Source organism: Ischnura elegans, chromosome 11 (assembly GCF_921293095.1).
Source record: "Ischnura elegans chromosome 11, ioIscEleg1.1, whole genome shotgun sequence".
Taxonomy (NCBI): domain Eukaryota; kingdom Metazoa; phylum Arthropoda; class Insecta; order Odonata; family Coenagrionidae; genus Ischnura; species Ischnura elegans.
Window position 1 is genome coordinate 40,780,614 of NC_060256.1, and position 16,350 is coordinate 40,796,963.

Genomic DNA, 16,350 nt, shown 5'->3' on the forward strand with positions numbered 1-16,350 from the left:
ATTGTTCACGTATCGCTTATAGTTCTTCTCAGGCGATTTCAGGCCACATTCACTCAATTTCAGGAACCGTGTGTACTGCATCATCAAAAAAAATTACTATGTATATGAGCCAATAACCTCACTTTTGGAGTGCTTGATGCTTTAGATGCCGCGTGCATCAATTCAGCTGGTCGGAAATTTTGCTAGTATCAGCCTGTTTCGGCTTGGTCTGATATCCTAGACGGTCTAGTAATTACACACTTGTGTTTTCGCCTCCATTATCATCGCCGTTGGAATGTGCATGTCTTAAATATTTCATATCTCTCTTCTCCGTGTGTAAGCATTCGTGAAGTCGTTCTGATTGTCGAGGTCATGTACTGGAATTACTAAGACTTTCATTAAAAGCTATCATGTCTGTACAGTGTGGAAACGAGACTCCAGGGCGGGCTCGCAACGTTACACTCCTGGGGCAGGGACTGTAAGCGCGAGCTTTTCTCCTCTGCACCCAGAAGGGGAAGGACGGAAATGAACAAGGAAGGAGGCGCCGCCGCGATAGGAGCCCGACGACGCCTCCTGGGAGGGGATAGGGAAGGAAGGGAACGGACGAGGAATCCCGCACCGTCACTAAGGCGGGCGGGTCCTACTATTAGCGAAACCAAGCATAAGCAATTAATGTTCTAACGATCTTGGAGGACCATTCTATGAGGAAGAATGATCCAACGATCAAATATTTAGATTATCATGTCAGTACAACTAGTTCTTTCGGTTTTTGACTTAAAAATTGTGCTCAGTTTTTGCTATCTGGGATTATTCATATCAGCATAGCTAACTGCGTCGCCGACGTGAAAATTTTGTTGTAATTTGAGGTCGGTCGTCCATTAAGAGTATAATCGAAATTGTGGCTAGGGGTATTGAGTCGTTGATCGGCTTCAATAAAGATAGTTCGAGGATCGCATCATGTAGCAACGAGGTATTTTCCCGCGTTGGAAATTACGCTGCTTTATTCTTTGTTCTGCTCAAGGTACGGTCGTTTATCTGTAAAAAAAAATATTATAAATTGATAACTCCGGTTCATCAACAGGTAAAAATTATTTTTAGTAGAACTAGTCGTTTATCATAATAATGCATTATAGTGGAGAGATCGTGAGAGAAAACGCGAAAGTTTTCACTGTATCATGGGTACGACGCGACGCGTATAGTGGTTTCGTTTTTGTGTGGCTTTACGGAGTCTAACTGGACATCGTTCTGCCGTGCTTGTAAAAGTCCCGCAAGGTCACCTTCAGAGTCTTCGACCCATTCGTCATGGTTTTCGTATTTATTTTGCAGCATCATCAAAAACTGCTCATCCAAGGTGTCGCCATCTTGATTGAGATTCCTTTGTAGAAGGAAGCCCGTATTGTATGGCAATCTAAGCTAATGGAAGAGAAACTCATAATCTAATACCATAGGCTCTGGCGTGTTGAGGTCCTCGGTTACATTTCTGTCAAACTTTACCTTCCCGCACTCATTGTTTTTACTTGTAGTCTAAGGAGTGCTGGCTGAAATATTTGAAGGCCTTAAGTTTTTATATAATTCAAAATTGATATTTAATTTTCCGAAACGACCGTATTTATTGCGACTTGGTCTTCGTGGGTTTTTAGTTTTCTAAATCCTTCATATTTTTCGAAAAAAATTACACTTGAGGGTGGTAATATTTAATATTAACCGACTTGGATAAAATGTCGTATCCAAATCCCTGATCGAAGTCCACAAATTTGAATGGTGTAGAGAAAGTCAGAGGATATGTGTCTCCGGGCCTTCTAAGGGGATGTGTGACGGGCAGTCGCCTCAAGGGGAATACATTTCGGGGTGGAGGGGGTTTGAGGCCCCCCTCCAGGTTGCGTGTCTGACTCTGATGGAGGTCGGAATGAGACTAAGGAGTCGGTTGAGTGGGGATTTGTGCCCTAAGCATTTTTTTCTTCTTTATGTGCCGTTTCCTCTTAGAAGGTTGGCTGTCATCATGGCGATCCTATGTCATGATTGGGCTGACCGGAAGAGTTCTATGCTAGTGCAGTTGTACCGTAGTTTTAAATTCTCCAGCCAAGACGTCTTATTCCCCTCGTTCTCCAACCCCAAATTTCATCATTCCTCTTTTTTGCGTCGTATATATCGTAATTTTCTTACTTCTATTGTTTTATGTATTTCTTCATTCTTTACCATTCTTCTCAGGACTTCTCCATTTGTGGTACTTGACACCCTACTGATTCTAAAAATTCTTCTGTTATATGGAGCCCACATTCAAAAGCATCTATCCCATAATTTTTCAGGGTTCCCAAAAGTATTGCGTTGCAACATTGAGGGCTTTCTATTTCATGTGAAAGTTTCACTTAGACTATTTTTTTAAATATGGCTTTCTTTTTATTGGCGCTGGCAAAAGTGAACCTTATTCCCATGGGCACTAGTACGACTTTTTGGTAAAAGAGAAATTACTCAATGCAGTGAATGTCATTCTGGCCAATCGACATAAAAATGTGGAAATTTTCAAAGAATAATGAAGAAAGTTGAAGGATAATACTTCTGATCCACGAAGGCTTATCAAAAGTAATTTAATATTTATATTTATGAGAATGATTCTTATAACAGCTGATATGTTTTGCAAGTGGTAAAATTTTGTCCTGTTTTAATTGCAGTGTTTATAATTTAAAGCACTTATAATTCTCGATAACGAGTGAGAAAGACGCTGATTCTGGTGCATTTTCACGTTACAATCCCGTATTCAGATACTGGTCGGGAAATGCATTTAAAAAAAGTATATTCTCATTTTAGGCTCCTGTGAGAGCGCGGGAAGCAACATCTCTTCTTCTCAGATAATACGTCCGTCATGGAACTTGAGAGATGTATTGAGAAGACATCGGCGTTCAAATGCCTTAATTTGTCTGTGTGTAGTACGGTTTTTTCACGAAAAGTCGTTAAATGTTGTATGCGTTTTATGCATGGCTACCAAAGCATGTGTTTTTCTTCTCGGAGATCCGTTAAGAAACTGGTTGCGTTTTATGCACGGATATAAACTTGTGTTTAGTTTCTTCATTATTATTGGTCAACAATCCTAAGATTGTTTTGACGCAGCTCTCCATTTCTCTCTCCTATCCGCTAGTCTTTTAATTTTGACGTATTTCTTCTATTTTAAGTCCATTATAACCTGTCCTATGTAAATCACTCGGGGCCGTCCCTTGCCCTTCTTCCCTTCCATTTGTCCCTCTATGACTGTTTTCATCAGGCAATCATGCCTCACAATATGGCCAACTAAGTTGTCCCGTCTTCTTTTTGAGGTTTTTAGAAGACTTCTCTTTTCTCCCTCTCTTCTTAGTACATACTTCATCATTACTTACACAGTCGATCCATTTTACCTTCACGATTCTTCGGTAGCACCACATTTCGAATGCTTCCACTCTTGACTAATCTGCTTCTGTCAACGTCCAAGGCACGCATTCATGGAGAAACTCGACTTTGTCTTCGTTTTCAATCAAAATATTTCCATACTTGTCCCTCATGGAGTTACATCTTCTACTCCGTTCCTTGAAATGTTTCCTCTCTATTCTAAAGGACGCTTCCACTTTCCCTTGTACGAGGCTATTTTGCACATCCTCACGTAGGTTCATCATCCACGCTTCTCCAGCTTTCCTTGCTGTGCGACAAATCTCGTTCCTTATTCTATTATACCAATCCCGTCCTTCCTCACTTTTCGCATTTTTATACTTTCTCCGTTCTTCATTGAGGTCTAGGACCTAATCCGTGATCCATGGCTTTTCCTTGACAAATATTCTCCTCCCAAGAAATTCTCTAGCGGTCTCCTGAAGCCCACTTTTGATGTGTTTCCAGCTATTCTCCACTGATTTATCAGTTTGATCGAATCCTATATTACTCTCCACTACCTACTTCTTTAAAGGCGGGTTGATTTTTTGGCTCCTTAATTTTTCTAATTGCTTAATTTTTCTAATTGCCATGAGTTTTTCGCTGACTTCTTTAATTTCAGATTGCATTTCATCATTAACAGGTCATGATCACTGTCGATATCTGCCCCTGGGTTGCTTTAACATGTTCTTTATGTGATTCCTATAGCCCTGATTTACTAAACTATAGTCTAGTTTATATCTTCTTTTGTCTCCTGGCATTTTCCATCAATATTTTCTTAGCAAGTGATTCTTAAACAGTATGTTTGCGTGCATTCCACATCGCAATACTACAGTCGTTGTTGTAAGTAAATGTTACCACGGCTGCAGTGAAATGAGTGTCGCTGTACTGACCACCGTGGTCTCCAACACACTCACTGCTGCCCTCTCGCCAGGGTGATGGGAGGCATAATTGTTGGCGGCCCCCCGTCGCCAATCCACTGCATTTACACAGGCTTAACGTATCATTTAGATGGCCTATCTTAGACCCTCTAACCAGGGATAGACCCATACCACCCCGGAATGCCGCAGCTTTTTGTTCACGACTGCTTATTGGACAAGTAAACTCACTGATATCGCAGCTAACCTCTACATCTAGAGGTTTACCCACTATCCGCGGTAGACGCACTCGGTGGCTGGAAACTCAGCCGCCAGGTGTTTAGATTATCAAGCTTTGTTTGACTGTCGTTCACATTTGTATCTACCGGAGAGAGGTTGCTCGGGTTTTCCACCGGGTATTTGCTCCATGTCTCCCGACGTTTCGAAAAGCGACTTGCTCTTCATCCTCAGTGGATCTTCTGAATGTTTAAATCATACTTGCATCTACCATTATTATTTTATCTTCACGATCATTTCATTATTGAAACGTTGAGTCGAAACTCAAAATCATCACTGGCATCGAATGTCACGTAGGTGCAAGTGATAATGCGTACCTGCTAGTGCCATCATTCATGGGCATCCTTCTCATTTGGCCGATATTTTTCCGTGCGCTTGCGAATGGATGACCGATTCTTGGGCAAATGCTGACCTCTGAATGCAAAATGCGTATTATACAAGGGAAGATCAAAATTATCCTGTAAGCTATGCGTGCGTCTGACGAACAGAAAATGATGACATACTTGCCATATTCCCGTACACAGAGCAGCTCAGGGCAAAGTGATATAAATTATTTTGTATGACGGACAATGTCGAAACAAGCATGTGTCCGTCCATGTTTCATTTAGATTGTTGAGGTAGTTTGCATTTAGATCAGTCGAAGGACGAATGAGATAATCTTCCCTACCTAAAACTGTTTTTATTGTGTATGGAAGGGTAATAATTACAGTTTATCGCTTACGCTGTCCGCTACCTTTATTGAGTATTAATTTTCGAATTTTTGTCCAATAATATGAGGGGGGATCGGGTTGGTGTGGTGGCTAGAGTATTGACTTCCCACACCGTGGGCACGGGTTCAAATCCCGGCGGTAGCAGAGAATTTTCAGAGACTATCTGATCCCTGCTTGAATTCTATGTGGAGGACAATTAAAGCACAACACTCCGTCCGTCGGATGGGACGTTAAGCTGTGGTCTCCTTGCCGCCTTTGGTAAAGAGCAGGCTAATGCCGACGCCGGGTTTCTCTCCACCCTTCCATCCATACCCTTCCCTCATGGCGCAAATTACCTAAGCTGTCAGTCGCCTTCTCCAAACACCATACCACCGTACACCAATAATATGAAGCTGACAAGCTCCGTGTCTAAACAAAAAGTAAAAATTCTCTATAGCCTCGTTTCCAAGGATGTGGTGGCTGAATATTCGACCCTGCAAACATTTCTCGTTGACTCTCTTGCAGGATAGAAAATTGTGGTGAAGGCTGCTAGGTAAATAACGATAATTATCATCATTTTTAACCTCAGGTTTTCTTCTATCCGAGGGTCTAGAAGTGGTGACTAGAAAGGGTATTTTATGAGCGTCGAAGTAATAAAAAATGAACTTTTAAGGTGGCTCACCACTTTGGCGAAAGGCGTTGCTGCAGGCCATCACGACGTCCGAATGTGCCGCTTAACCTTGGCTATGATACAGTAAACTTTTTCGGTATATTATAAGGTGGGAATCGATTTTAGCAGCCGTTAGGAGACATTGTTCATTGGTGGAAAAATAGCCTGGAAATTAAATTTTTCCCCGTTTTATAACGCACATTTATTCAATTCCAACCCAAAAAACGAAGATACCACCTAACGGGTGCAAATACTGGCTCCGTTGTCATCGACACATACCATTTGAGGATCGGTGTCTTGCAGCAATCCTAAAAGCGGTGAATCGTGAGCTTTAAAATCCATAAAATTTTAATATCCTTACCGTGTCGCGGCTAATCCAGCTCCCGACGCGTGGAGACGAACCTTGCCGCGCGAACGAAAAATCAATTTAATTTCCGGCGTCACTAACTTATTACAAAGGTGATTGCATATATACAATATACCTTGATAAATTTTCAAACAATGCTGTAATGTAAGCTACTTCGCGTGCCTTTCCCGGAAACCCATTTGAAACTCTTATTAAATTCATGGTCCTTATATACATACGTCCGTCTACAAGGATCATGACCATGATCATGACGTAAAATGAAAAAGTGTCCGCCATTTTGCAAATGCATGGTTAGAATTTATCGAAGGTATTCTTTAAGATTACGGATATTAAAAGAAAAAACACCTAGGTAACAGGCTATGTAGTTTTTATTCCGTAAGAATCCACCTTTAACTTCACCCCCTACAATTTGGAAGATTTTGAGAGAAAAATAAAGACGGGCATTTTTATGGACATTTGCTCACGTTTGAGCCTCTCTATCGCAGTAACGGATAAGAAAATGCCAAATCAGGTAAATTTCCATAATGTTTAGCCATTTTTGAATTAACGTGCGTAGTTTCAAGTTTTTATGTCATAGGAGCCATTTTGTGATTTACACCTGCTTTTTCCGATTTCCGACCACTGTGCGGCGGGCGGTCGGATCGCCTGAGTTAAATATATCGTATGGGATTATTTTGAAGTGAAGAAATCATGACGTTTGATAAGAAATTTGAAGTGAGAATCGAGGCGAATACTCATTGTTGACGTAACTATTGAGGTTTTAAGGCGATACATTTAGTAGATGTAGTTCTTCTCGAAGCGTTCTGGCGCACCTCTTTTTTGTTTTTTTTTATTTTATTTTTTAGCCTAAGTTTATCTTACATCTCGGTTAACCGATTGTGTTTCAACTGGTGTCACTCAGTAAGAACTCTTCAAAGTGAAATAAACCTATCCTAATTGGCCCAGCACATTTTGAATCACGCGAATGGAAATCGAAGCCGTTTGCCTGTTGACTGGAATTATTTATGTCGCGTGAATGGGGGATAAAGTCAATAATCCATTTATAACTCGCCACCGTTTCATATCAATCGATAGGATCCCCGAAAGGACTAGCATTTTAGTTTTGAAATTCTCTACATGTTTTTCATATGTTCATTCATATCTTTCAGCCATTGATTGTGAGTTTAAAAAAATGAAGGGGGCGAAACGCAGTAAATTTTTTGGAAATTCTACTGAGGAAAAAAAACCTCATTTGGCTTGACCGGGATTCGAATCCAGATCTCCTGAATTCGCTCAGGGGTTCAATCGTTTGAACTACCAATTTAACGCATCTTATTCCTTTACAGAGTTATGTTAGAGGTCGGTCTAGGCAAATTATATTTCCTCTCTGGAAGTTTTTCGTTTTCCAGTGATTTTGCGGGTGGCTCTGTCATGGTATCTCGCTTTAATATCAGCGTTTATTTCGTGTAATAATAATTTGAAAGGATAAACTGTTACTGGGGGGAAGGCCTTCCCCCCCGGGTATGCCCGGATGAGTCCTGCATTTCCCAAAATCTTGGGGTATCACTCCCTCTATGTCCCCGTTATTTACCGGCAGGGCTGGGGAGTATTAAAAAAAATTATTTAAAATACATACATATTTGAAATACATTTCTAAATTGTATTTGGTATTTCAAATACACGTATCTTGTATTTTGTATTTTAAATATAGAGTTTTGGTATTTTCCCATTCCAAATAAAAAATAATTCCATCCCAAATAAAAAATACATTTATAAAATACTTTTGAATTAGCTCTGATAACACTTCTGTGATTATTAATTGATTATTGATTTTATGGTAATATTTATCTGTTACAGAAATTTTGAAACCTTTGAGACACTCTAAGCCATAGAAAAGATGGTGCTCCTGCGATCAGCTCGCTTCATTCATCGCACTGTCGCTAATATTCCAAACTTAACCAAGGTACGTTCTATAAGTTATCATGCTTGCCTTTAATATTAATTAATCACATTAAACTAAAAATTATGGTCGAAGTTCTATATTTGATTTAAGTCTAGTTTTTAGCATTCACAAGTATTTTTTTTCTTTGCAAGAACCGATTGATTATATGTAGTTTTATTATTAAAATAAATAGGGAGATTGCTTTAAATGTTTTGTATAGAACATATACGTGCATTTTCCATGAAATACTGCCGGGGAGTAGGGGATACTCAACCTCCTTAGTAGCAAAGTCTTCAGCATTGTAAGGAGTATGGAATAACCACCCTCCCCCCCACCTTGAGAAATATGGCTACTTTAAAAAACTTTTTTGTGATATCTTTCTGTAATATAAGAGGATGTTGTGAAATCATTTTGGAAACTTTGCTAATTTCTCATTTCTCTTTCTATATTTTCAGGACCATACCATTCCTGGGCATGTGGCTCTACTACAGGGACCATTATTTCGCCATATTCATGTCCTTCGTCCAATTCCTGGGTTTGAGCTTTCAACAAATGACAAAGGCATTAGCTTAGAGAAGCAAGGACAGCAGGAGACAAGCAAAGAAAATAGGCTGAGGCTGGTCCACGAGTCAAAGTCCCGTCCCCCACTAGTTGTACTCCTACCATGGCTTATGAGCAAACCTAAGCACATTAAAAAGTTCTCTAGCTATTATTTAGGCCATGGATTTGATGTCCTGTCAGTGCGCACTACACCAGGTCAAACCCTTTGGCCGCTGAAAGGTTCACAGGTGAGGTTTATTCTATTACATATTTTCCAGTCTCAATCCACTGAATGTTGTCCCATTTTTAGACTTCTCAGTTCTTGTATTTAGTTTATTTTTTGTACAAGTGGTAGTAATTTTTATTTCTCTGAGGCTATTGGGAGGGGATCTATCCCTCCATTCCCCCCATAGTTACGCCACTAGTACAAAGCCTTTCAATTCCATTAATTGGCAATATCTTTATGGAATCGCCTCCTAATCAACCTCCAATTGGCTTAGTGGAAGAACTGTGCTGCAGGAAAAAAAGTACCTGATTAAAATATATCTGAGTCTTTCTAACACCTTTGAGTAAAATCTTTTGTGTGTGCAATTTTCTGAATATTTGAACTGCATGTGAGAATTACTCCTCTCCCCTTTCCCGATTATGCAATATCTATACGCATTTCTTGTTCTGCAAAGCCCTCTTTCTTCCTTATGGAAACCTACATCTAAGTTGAGAGTGTGTGATTTGTTTTATTTCCTTGTAGCTATCATTAAATTTATCTAGTTGCCTTCAAATAATGTTCTGTACTTTCTACCTCAGGTGGTGGCTGCAGATATTGTATCATTCCTTGAGCTTAACCCACAATATAACCAGCTTGTCATCCATGGATTCTCTGTTGGTGGCTACATTTGGGGTGAAGTTTTGGTGCGGCTGACAGATCTTGGGATTGCAAGAGGTTCACCGTCTCCCTCCCCATATGATGCTCTGGCTGCCAGAATTAAGGGTTGCATCTGGGACAGTGCTTGTGAATTCACGGAACTTCCGAGGGGGGTGTCTAAAGCCCTGTTTCCAAATCAGAATATGCTCCAAAATGCCTTGGAAAGCTATGCCAAGTTTGTACACTTTTCTAACTCTTGCATGCATATTTTTAACAATTCAAGTTGTTTTTTTTCCTTGATTTTTTTTATAAAATAGTGTGAAAACTTAATGCTGTTGATCTTTATGGTGACAATCAAATACCGTATTTCTGCGAATATAGTCCCCCCCCCCTAATTTTAAGGCCTCAGTTTTTGGAAAAAAATTTAAAAATGCATAGGAATATAGTCCCCCCTTTACTTTTACCACGGGCATTTTTTGAAAAAAAGGGGGGACTATGTTCAGACAAATACGGTAGTTAAGTTGGCTACTTAACAAGCTGGTGGTTAAATTTTTTTTAAAGGCTTTTTTCATTGCTTGAGTCATTAATGGCAGAAGTTTCCCTTATTACTATATCACTTTAAGTGAGATAGCACGGGAAAAGTGAGGTCATTATTTTATTTCATGCAATTGAGATTTTACTATTTCTGTTCCTCTTTCTTATGGGTAAACGGAGGGGGTTCAAGAGATACCACCCATCCCCTGCAAAAAATTGACGTCAAATAATAAATTATTCAAGGAAAAACCTTGGACTAGTCGGAGGATTTATGGAGTCATCCGCTAGTGCATGTTAAGTCCTTAGAGGAGAATGATTTACCTTACCCAGGATTTGACTTCAAATCTTCTGAACTGATTTTTCCTTTGTGTAATTATTGTCTGTATGTGCACTTGCAGGTGATTCCATATAGGTATAATGGAGGTGGAAGGCTTTTTACCAGTGGCGTAACTATGGGAGGGAGACTTGGGGGTCAGATCCCCCCAAAGCCTGGGAGAAATGAAAAAAATATTGTACTAATGTTTTCCGTGTTGTGATGATTTCCCGTGGAATTACGAGTTAAACCCAAATTTTAAGTGCCAAAATGATGTTAAACGTATTTCCAGGCATGTCATCTTTCAAAAATTTTCCCGGAGTTGCCTTGGGATGGGGGGCGGTCGCCTCACCAGACCCCCACACCCTAAAGCATATTCCTATTTACACCAATGCTTTTTTACCATGCTGGTATATATGTATCACCAGTTTCCATAGTATGCCAACCATAGACTACGTCTGTGTTCTTCATTATTATTTTAAAACCTAATTTTCAAATTTCTAGCCACTTGCAAGAAAATTTTTGCCAAAATAGGAAATTCTACTCCTTATTTTGGGTGCGTTTTTGCAAATCAATTTTTTTTAACTTTAGTTATTACAAACCTGTGGATTTCTTTTTTTAGGTATCATATGAAGGTTTTCTATGAGAAAGCCACCCAGCACCATATCAGAGCCAGCCAGCTGTTTCATAGTGCTGCTATCAGAAGTCCTGCCCTGCTACTTTTTTCAAAGTCTGATCCCATAGGCACAGCAACCGCCAACATAGCTCTTTACAAGGAATGGAAAGACCTTGGAATGCAGGTGTGCTCATTTTTCATTAATAATGCAAAGTCTTCTACGTATTCCTTCTTTTTATGTGTCTTACATATTCCCTGTCAGCATAAATTATCATCATTGATACATCATTCCAATGGAATACATATGAATTATTTTGGTAGCATTTGTGGGCTTTGTATTCGAATTCTCTTGAGTCTATCAGATATATTTTAAAATCATAATTTGACCCAGAAACTCTATTAGAATGGGGGACTTTGCTTGGTGTTTAATTGTCAAGAGTGACCGTAATTCTGTGTAAATTGGTGACCAGCTAGATAGCCTAGGTTTTGATGTAGCACATATCTGGTGATTGCAGGTGATAATGGTCATGGCATGATGACGATGATATTTGGTCAAAACTTGGGGCATCTTTAAAAAACCTCAAGTGTAATTATAAAGTCACTCTTGTCATTTGTTATTGGACCTGTGCCAAGAAGTACAAGCCCTGAAGGCATACATAATGTCAGTACTAATGAAAATGGAATGTGCTCAAGACATCTTTATTGTTGATTAGTTCACTGCCATGGATGAATATGACTTTTCATTTCAGAACAACCTTTGAGGATAATATTATGTTTTAAGATTTTGCTCTTTTTCATAATTCTTCAATATGTTCAATTCCAGAAATAAAGTTAAAAAATATTCTACACTTTGCTTGCATCGCATAAGACACAGTTCCATCAGGTCTAAGTTTATTATGTATTTTGAGTCCCATTTTTTTATTATTGTCTTCTCAAGTTAGATTCATTTGCGTAAAATCAAAAGTTTTGTATGTACTGATGAATTATTTAAGCATTCTTCAAAATTTATATGGTTGTTTTTGAATATCAGTTGACGATTGGTTTTTCATAATATATTACTCTGCTTTTATTGCAGGTTTATACTAAATGCTGGGAGAAATCAGCACATGTAGCGCATTATCTCAACCATCCTCATGAGTACATCGCCGAAGTTACTTCATTTTTACAGAAAATTAGACTCATTCCAGACGAGGAGAAAAACCAAGAAAAAGTGAAAGTCAAAAATGTTTAATATTTTAACAGTCAATTCCCATTTCTCATTTATAAACACTTTCATACCACAAATATCTTCATCCGGATCACTTTTCTAGACTTTTGGTAATTGGTGGTCTTTTTAAGTGTATTTTATGAATAGTTGACTGGATCTACTTCTGTTGCATTTTTCTTTTAATATTTATTTACTTCATTTCAGACCAGGTACAATTATAGAAATGGCTAGAAATGAAAAATATAAACATTCATTTTATTTCTTTGCTGGAAAAATTGATTATATGTTTCTGAATAATTTTATCCCAAAATTTCTTTTGTGAAAAGAAATTATTTATCATAACTAAAAGGTTAGTAAACATTACTTTTAATGTGAAGCTATCTAGGGAAAGCATTTAAGTTAGAATGGCATCACTAAAACATCTTTAAGATGGATGCCTAAATCCAGTATGTATAAACTAGTTGTCAAATTGTTTTTGAAATTTTCAATTCCTTCATATAAGTGGTTTTCATTCAATGAACCTTATCCATTTTTAAAAATTAACTTGAAAAGTATTATATGATATTTCTCTGAGTAGCATTTAATGCTACTCAAAAATTCCATGGGGTTGATTGAGGTTGGTGGGGGTACACTTAAAGTTGCTCACCCAAAAATTTCAGAGGTGTTTTGACCTCCTTATGCCTCCCCCTCCCCAATGGCTTCAACTTTATTTTTAAGGGAAGAAATTAAAAGTTTGAAGTATCATTTTCCATTATGTGGGGATTTTTTGGGATATGAAAGGGATGCCTATTTTTACAAGGTACACAGTAGTATAACCCTGGTGATTTAAGCTGCAAGACTCTCTATTCCTGAATCCAAAGGTAATGTTTAGGCGAGTAGAAGAATTGTATTTTCATTTATCTGTTTGATAAGATTGTTTTTTCAACTGTTGAATCCCGTTGAAGTGGCTTTTGCCAATTTAATTCAATACTTTAAGGCCGTTTTACACGGTACACGGAATTGCGCAGGTTAGAGCTGCATTAATTTCTAAAATGGCGTGGAATTGCGCGAATGCATGAACGAAATTAGAACAGGGGCTATTTTGCCGTCTCGCATCCACGCATTCTCGCATGTGTTCTAGCAATTCACCGCTTTACACGACGCAATTTTGATTGCGCCTTCACACGTACGTCAGACTGCGCAATGCCGTGTACCGTGTAAAACGGCCTTTACAGACATTAGCTATTTCATCGATCCATCATTGAATCTGTCTGAAAGCATCATGATAGAATAAAGGAACAGTGTTTGATATTTTGGTATAAATATCAGAATGTGGTGGAGAACTTTTCCAGCAAAAAGTAAGTGAAACATGGGCGTACCCAGCGAGGGACAGGAGGGGGCAGCTGCCCCCTTTTCCAATCTTAAATCTTACCTACAACTTGAGCAACCATGGCTTGTCCCCCCCTAGTTTTAATCCTGGGTACGCCCTTGAGGTGAAATATGGTCAATAGATGTTAATGTTTGTGTTAATCCATGTTTACGAAGATCTGCAATATGTTAGTTGAATTTGACAGTTTTGTAGCTTTTCAAGAGTGAATCATACTTAGGCATTTTTGCTCTCATTAAAAGTTGCCTGGGTTTCTGTAAGTCACAAATTTATCTTCTCAGTTCAATGAATTCATCGAAATGAAGCTTTCACAATCTATATATTGGTTCAATTAAGTGCTCAAATTAGTGCTTCAAAATCTTGAAGACTTGGAAATGAACTCTCTTGTATTCAAAACACTTGGCTTTCTTATTCTTCTTTTCTCATTTATAGTTTTTAAACTGAAATATCATGCAGGTTTCATTATTTACAAGTTATCATTTGGTAGGTACTCCACTGTTTTTTTTTTACTTTTCTCTCTCTATTTCTATACTTTTTTTTTCTTTTTTTGGAAGTACTATTTTCAATTACATAGTTTTATGTTGTATGTTTTTTTTCTATAAATATTTATATTTGTATTTCTACTTGTTTCTGTTAGAAACATGTAAGAATCATGTGTTAAAAAGTGTTTCCTTGTTATCACTCGAATTTTTAGCAGTAATTGTGTGAATTATCTCATTTATTCTGCTGTTGTGAAGTTTGTAAGCCACACCACTAGTGTTTTTTGGTAATCGTTTTAAATATTTTCCTTGTTTTCAGTTCATCTTTTCCGTTTCACAACATGCCTCACTGGTCGGGAAAACATGAATTTGACTGAATAAAATGTTCCTTCGTACACAGTACTTCATTTAATATTATGAACAGTATTTTTAATTGGTTATAGGGCTTTAAGGCAGTTTGTGTGGCACGTATATGATTCACAGTTTTTTTTATTAGGAATGACCAAATGTTTTAGGTCTGTGATATACCTTTTATTTCAGCTGTAGTGTGTTTCAATGGGGAAAATTTGATTATATTTGGACTGAAATCTAAAGGTAAAAACAGGTGATTTCTCCACCCTTAATTATGTACATCTTTGTAAATCAGTGCATGCCTTAATGTCTGTGAGGTACTCAATGTTAATACTTTGTATTAAAGAAAGGTGAGCTAGTGATTTGTCTAAAATGTTAATAAACATTTAAATTTCATTTAATGTTGTGTCATTACAAATAGCATTGTTCTCAATTGGTTTTGGAAAATTCTTATTCTCACAATTAGGTGATTGGAAAACTTGAAAGAAAATTTCCTCTAACTATGAATTGTAACTGAAAGGCAAGATTACTACAGAATGAAAACAGGAATGTCTATTCTAGTTTTCAAGTACCTGACTGTCATCTATTGTTCATGCTGTGGACAGTATTTTCACCCTAAATAACCAATGGCTGGAAGAGGGAAAACTTGCTGAATCCCTCAAGAGGTATATTTTTGTGACTTTAGATTACTTTTCAAGGTGAGAGCCTTTAATTAGTGTATTGCAGAGTGTGTTCACCACCATGATAATGCTGGAAATTAATATAATATACACTGTAATAGGGTGGTTTCCTTTTATTTTTTAATCGCCCAAATCGAAAATTATTACTCCTGGAGTACGCATTTCACACTTTTAGATTTTTAAATGACTATATCTATTTTTTGCGATTAAATGAAAAGTTTTTAATAAAAATAATTTTCAAGCATGCAAAAACGCGATGCCTATGTATGAATGCCGGGAAAAGCCAGTGTGACGTCATTCTGGTTCCCATTGCCGCAAAGTGAGGTGACCTGGGGGCGAGGACATGTGCACCGTTAGGCACAGGCTGCTGATGCAGGCTGCTAGCAGGTAGCAGAGTACCCTGCTAGCAGGTAGCGCTTTGCCTAATTATGGATTATTAATACCTTATCAAACGAAGGAAACTTTCCAGCCATAGCCAGTTCTAATAGGTGATTATTAAGATCTGTTTCCCTGAGCCCTGTGCCTCATGCATGCATTGGTAATCTCAGGCGATGTAAAACTCCTATCTACTCGTACAGAAACTAGGTCCCTGTGACATCACGTGGAGTGGCATCGCATGGGCACCAATCTGGCCTTTTTCAAATGAGGATAAAAATTGACCATTGCCATTCTTCTAAACCGGTATTTCTAAAACCAAATAATTTGTATATTATGAATACACTAATGGTGGGTAACGAATGGCAATCAATGCCTTTCGTTTTCTTTGATGAAGGAAACTACCCTATTCATTAGTAATATGTATTTAAGGATTTATTGCATCATGGATTTAACACACCGCCACCACTTAATGGGTAGTATTTAACGCTTGACACCTAGATGGTCATTTTGACTGAAGTAATGATTATGAATGACCACACATGATTTATTTTTATAGTAAACAGATTTCCTTAAGTGACTTTTCTTAGTTTCATGAGGTCACATGTTTTTGTGTAACAATTTCAGATTGGGCCAATGAGTTTGTTAAAAAATCATTATTCCTGGAATTCTAGAGCACTCATTTTGTCCGTAGAAAGAACATTTAAAGATTGACTGCTCTATTTTTTCATATTTAGTATTTACTATACATAAATATCACAGTTGAAAAATTGGCATGTTGTTTTATAAATTTCATTGATAAATGTGCCATACTCCTGCATGATGGATACTAGGTGGATTCCTACATATTCTGACAT

At 38.0% G+C, this 16,350-nt stretch overlaps 1 protein-coding gene across 3 annotated transcripts in view; it reads left to right on the top strand.

Moving 5' to 3' along the window:
* LOC124167842 overlaps positions 1–13,243 on the top strand; it is a 31,340-nt gene extending 18,097 nt beyond the window's left edge. For 2 of the 3 annotated variants that reach the window (XM_046545883.1, XM_046545884.1), the window contains exons 2-6: positions 8,086–8,191; positions 8,626–8,958; positions 9,515–9,807; positions 11,042–11,219; positions 12,111–13,243. In XM_046545883.1, the coding sequence (XP_046401839.1) occupies positions 8,126–8,191; positions 8,626–8,958; positions 9,515–9,807; positions 11,042–11,219; positions 12,111–12,266 (1,026 nt within the window). In that variant the 5' untranslated portion in view covers positions 8,086–8,125 and the 3' untranslated portion in view covers positions 12,267–13,243. The remainder of the gene's footprint in view (positions 1–8,085; positions 8,192–8,625; positions 8,959–9,514; positions 9,808–11,041; positions 11,220–12,110) is intronic. The other variant, XR_006866773.1, reaches the window with a different exon arrangement.
* Positions 13,244–16,350: the final 3,107 nt, after the last annotated feature.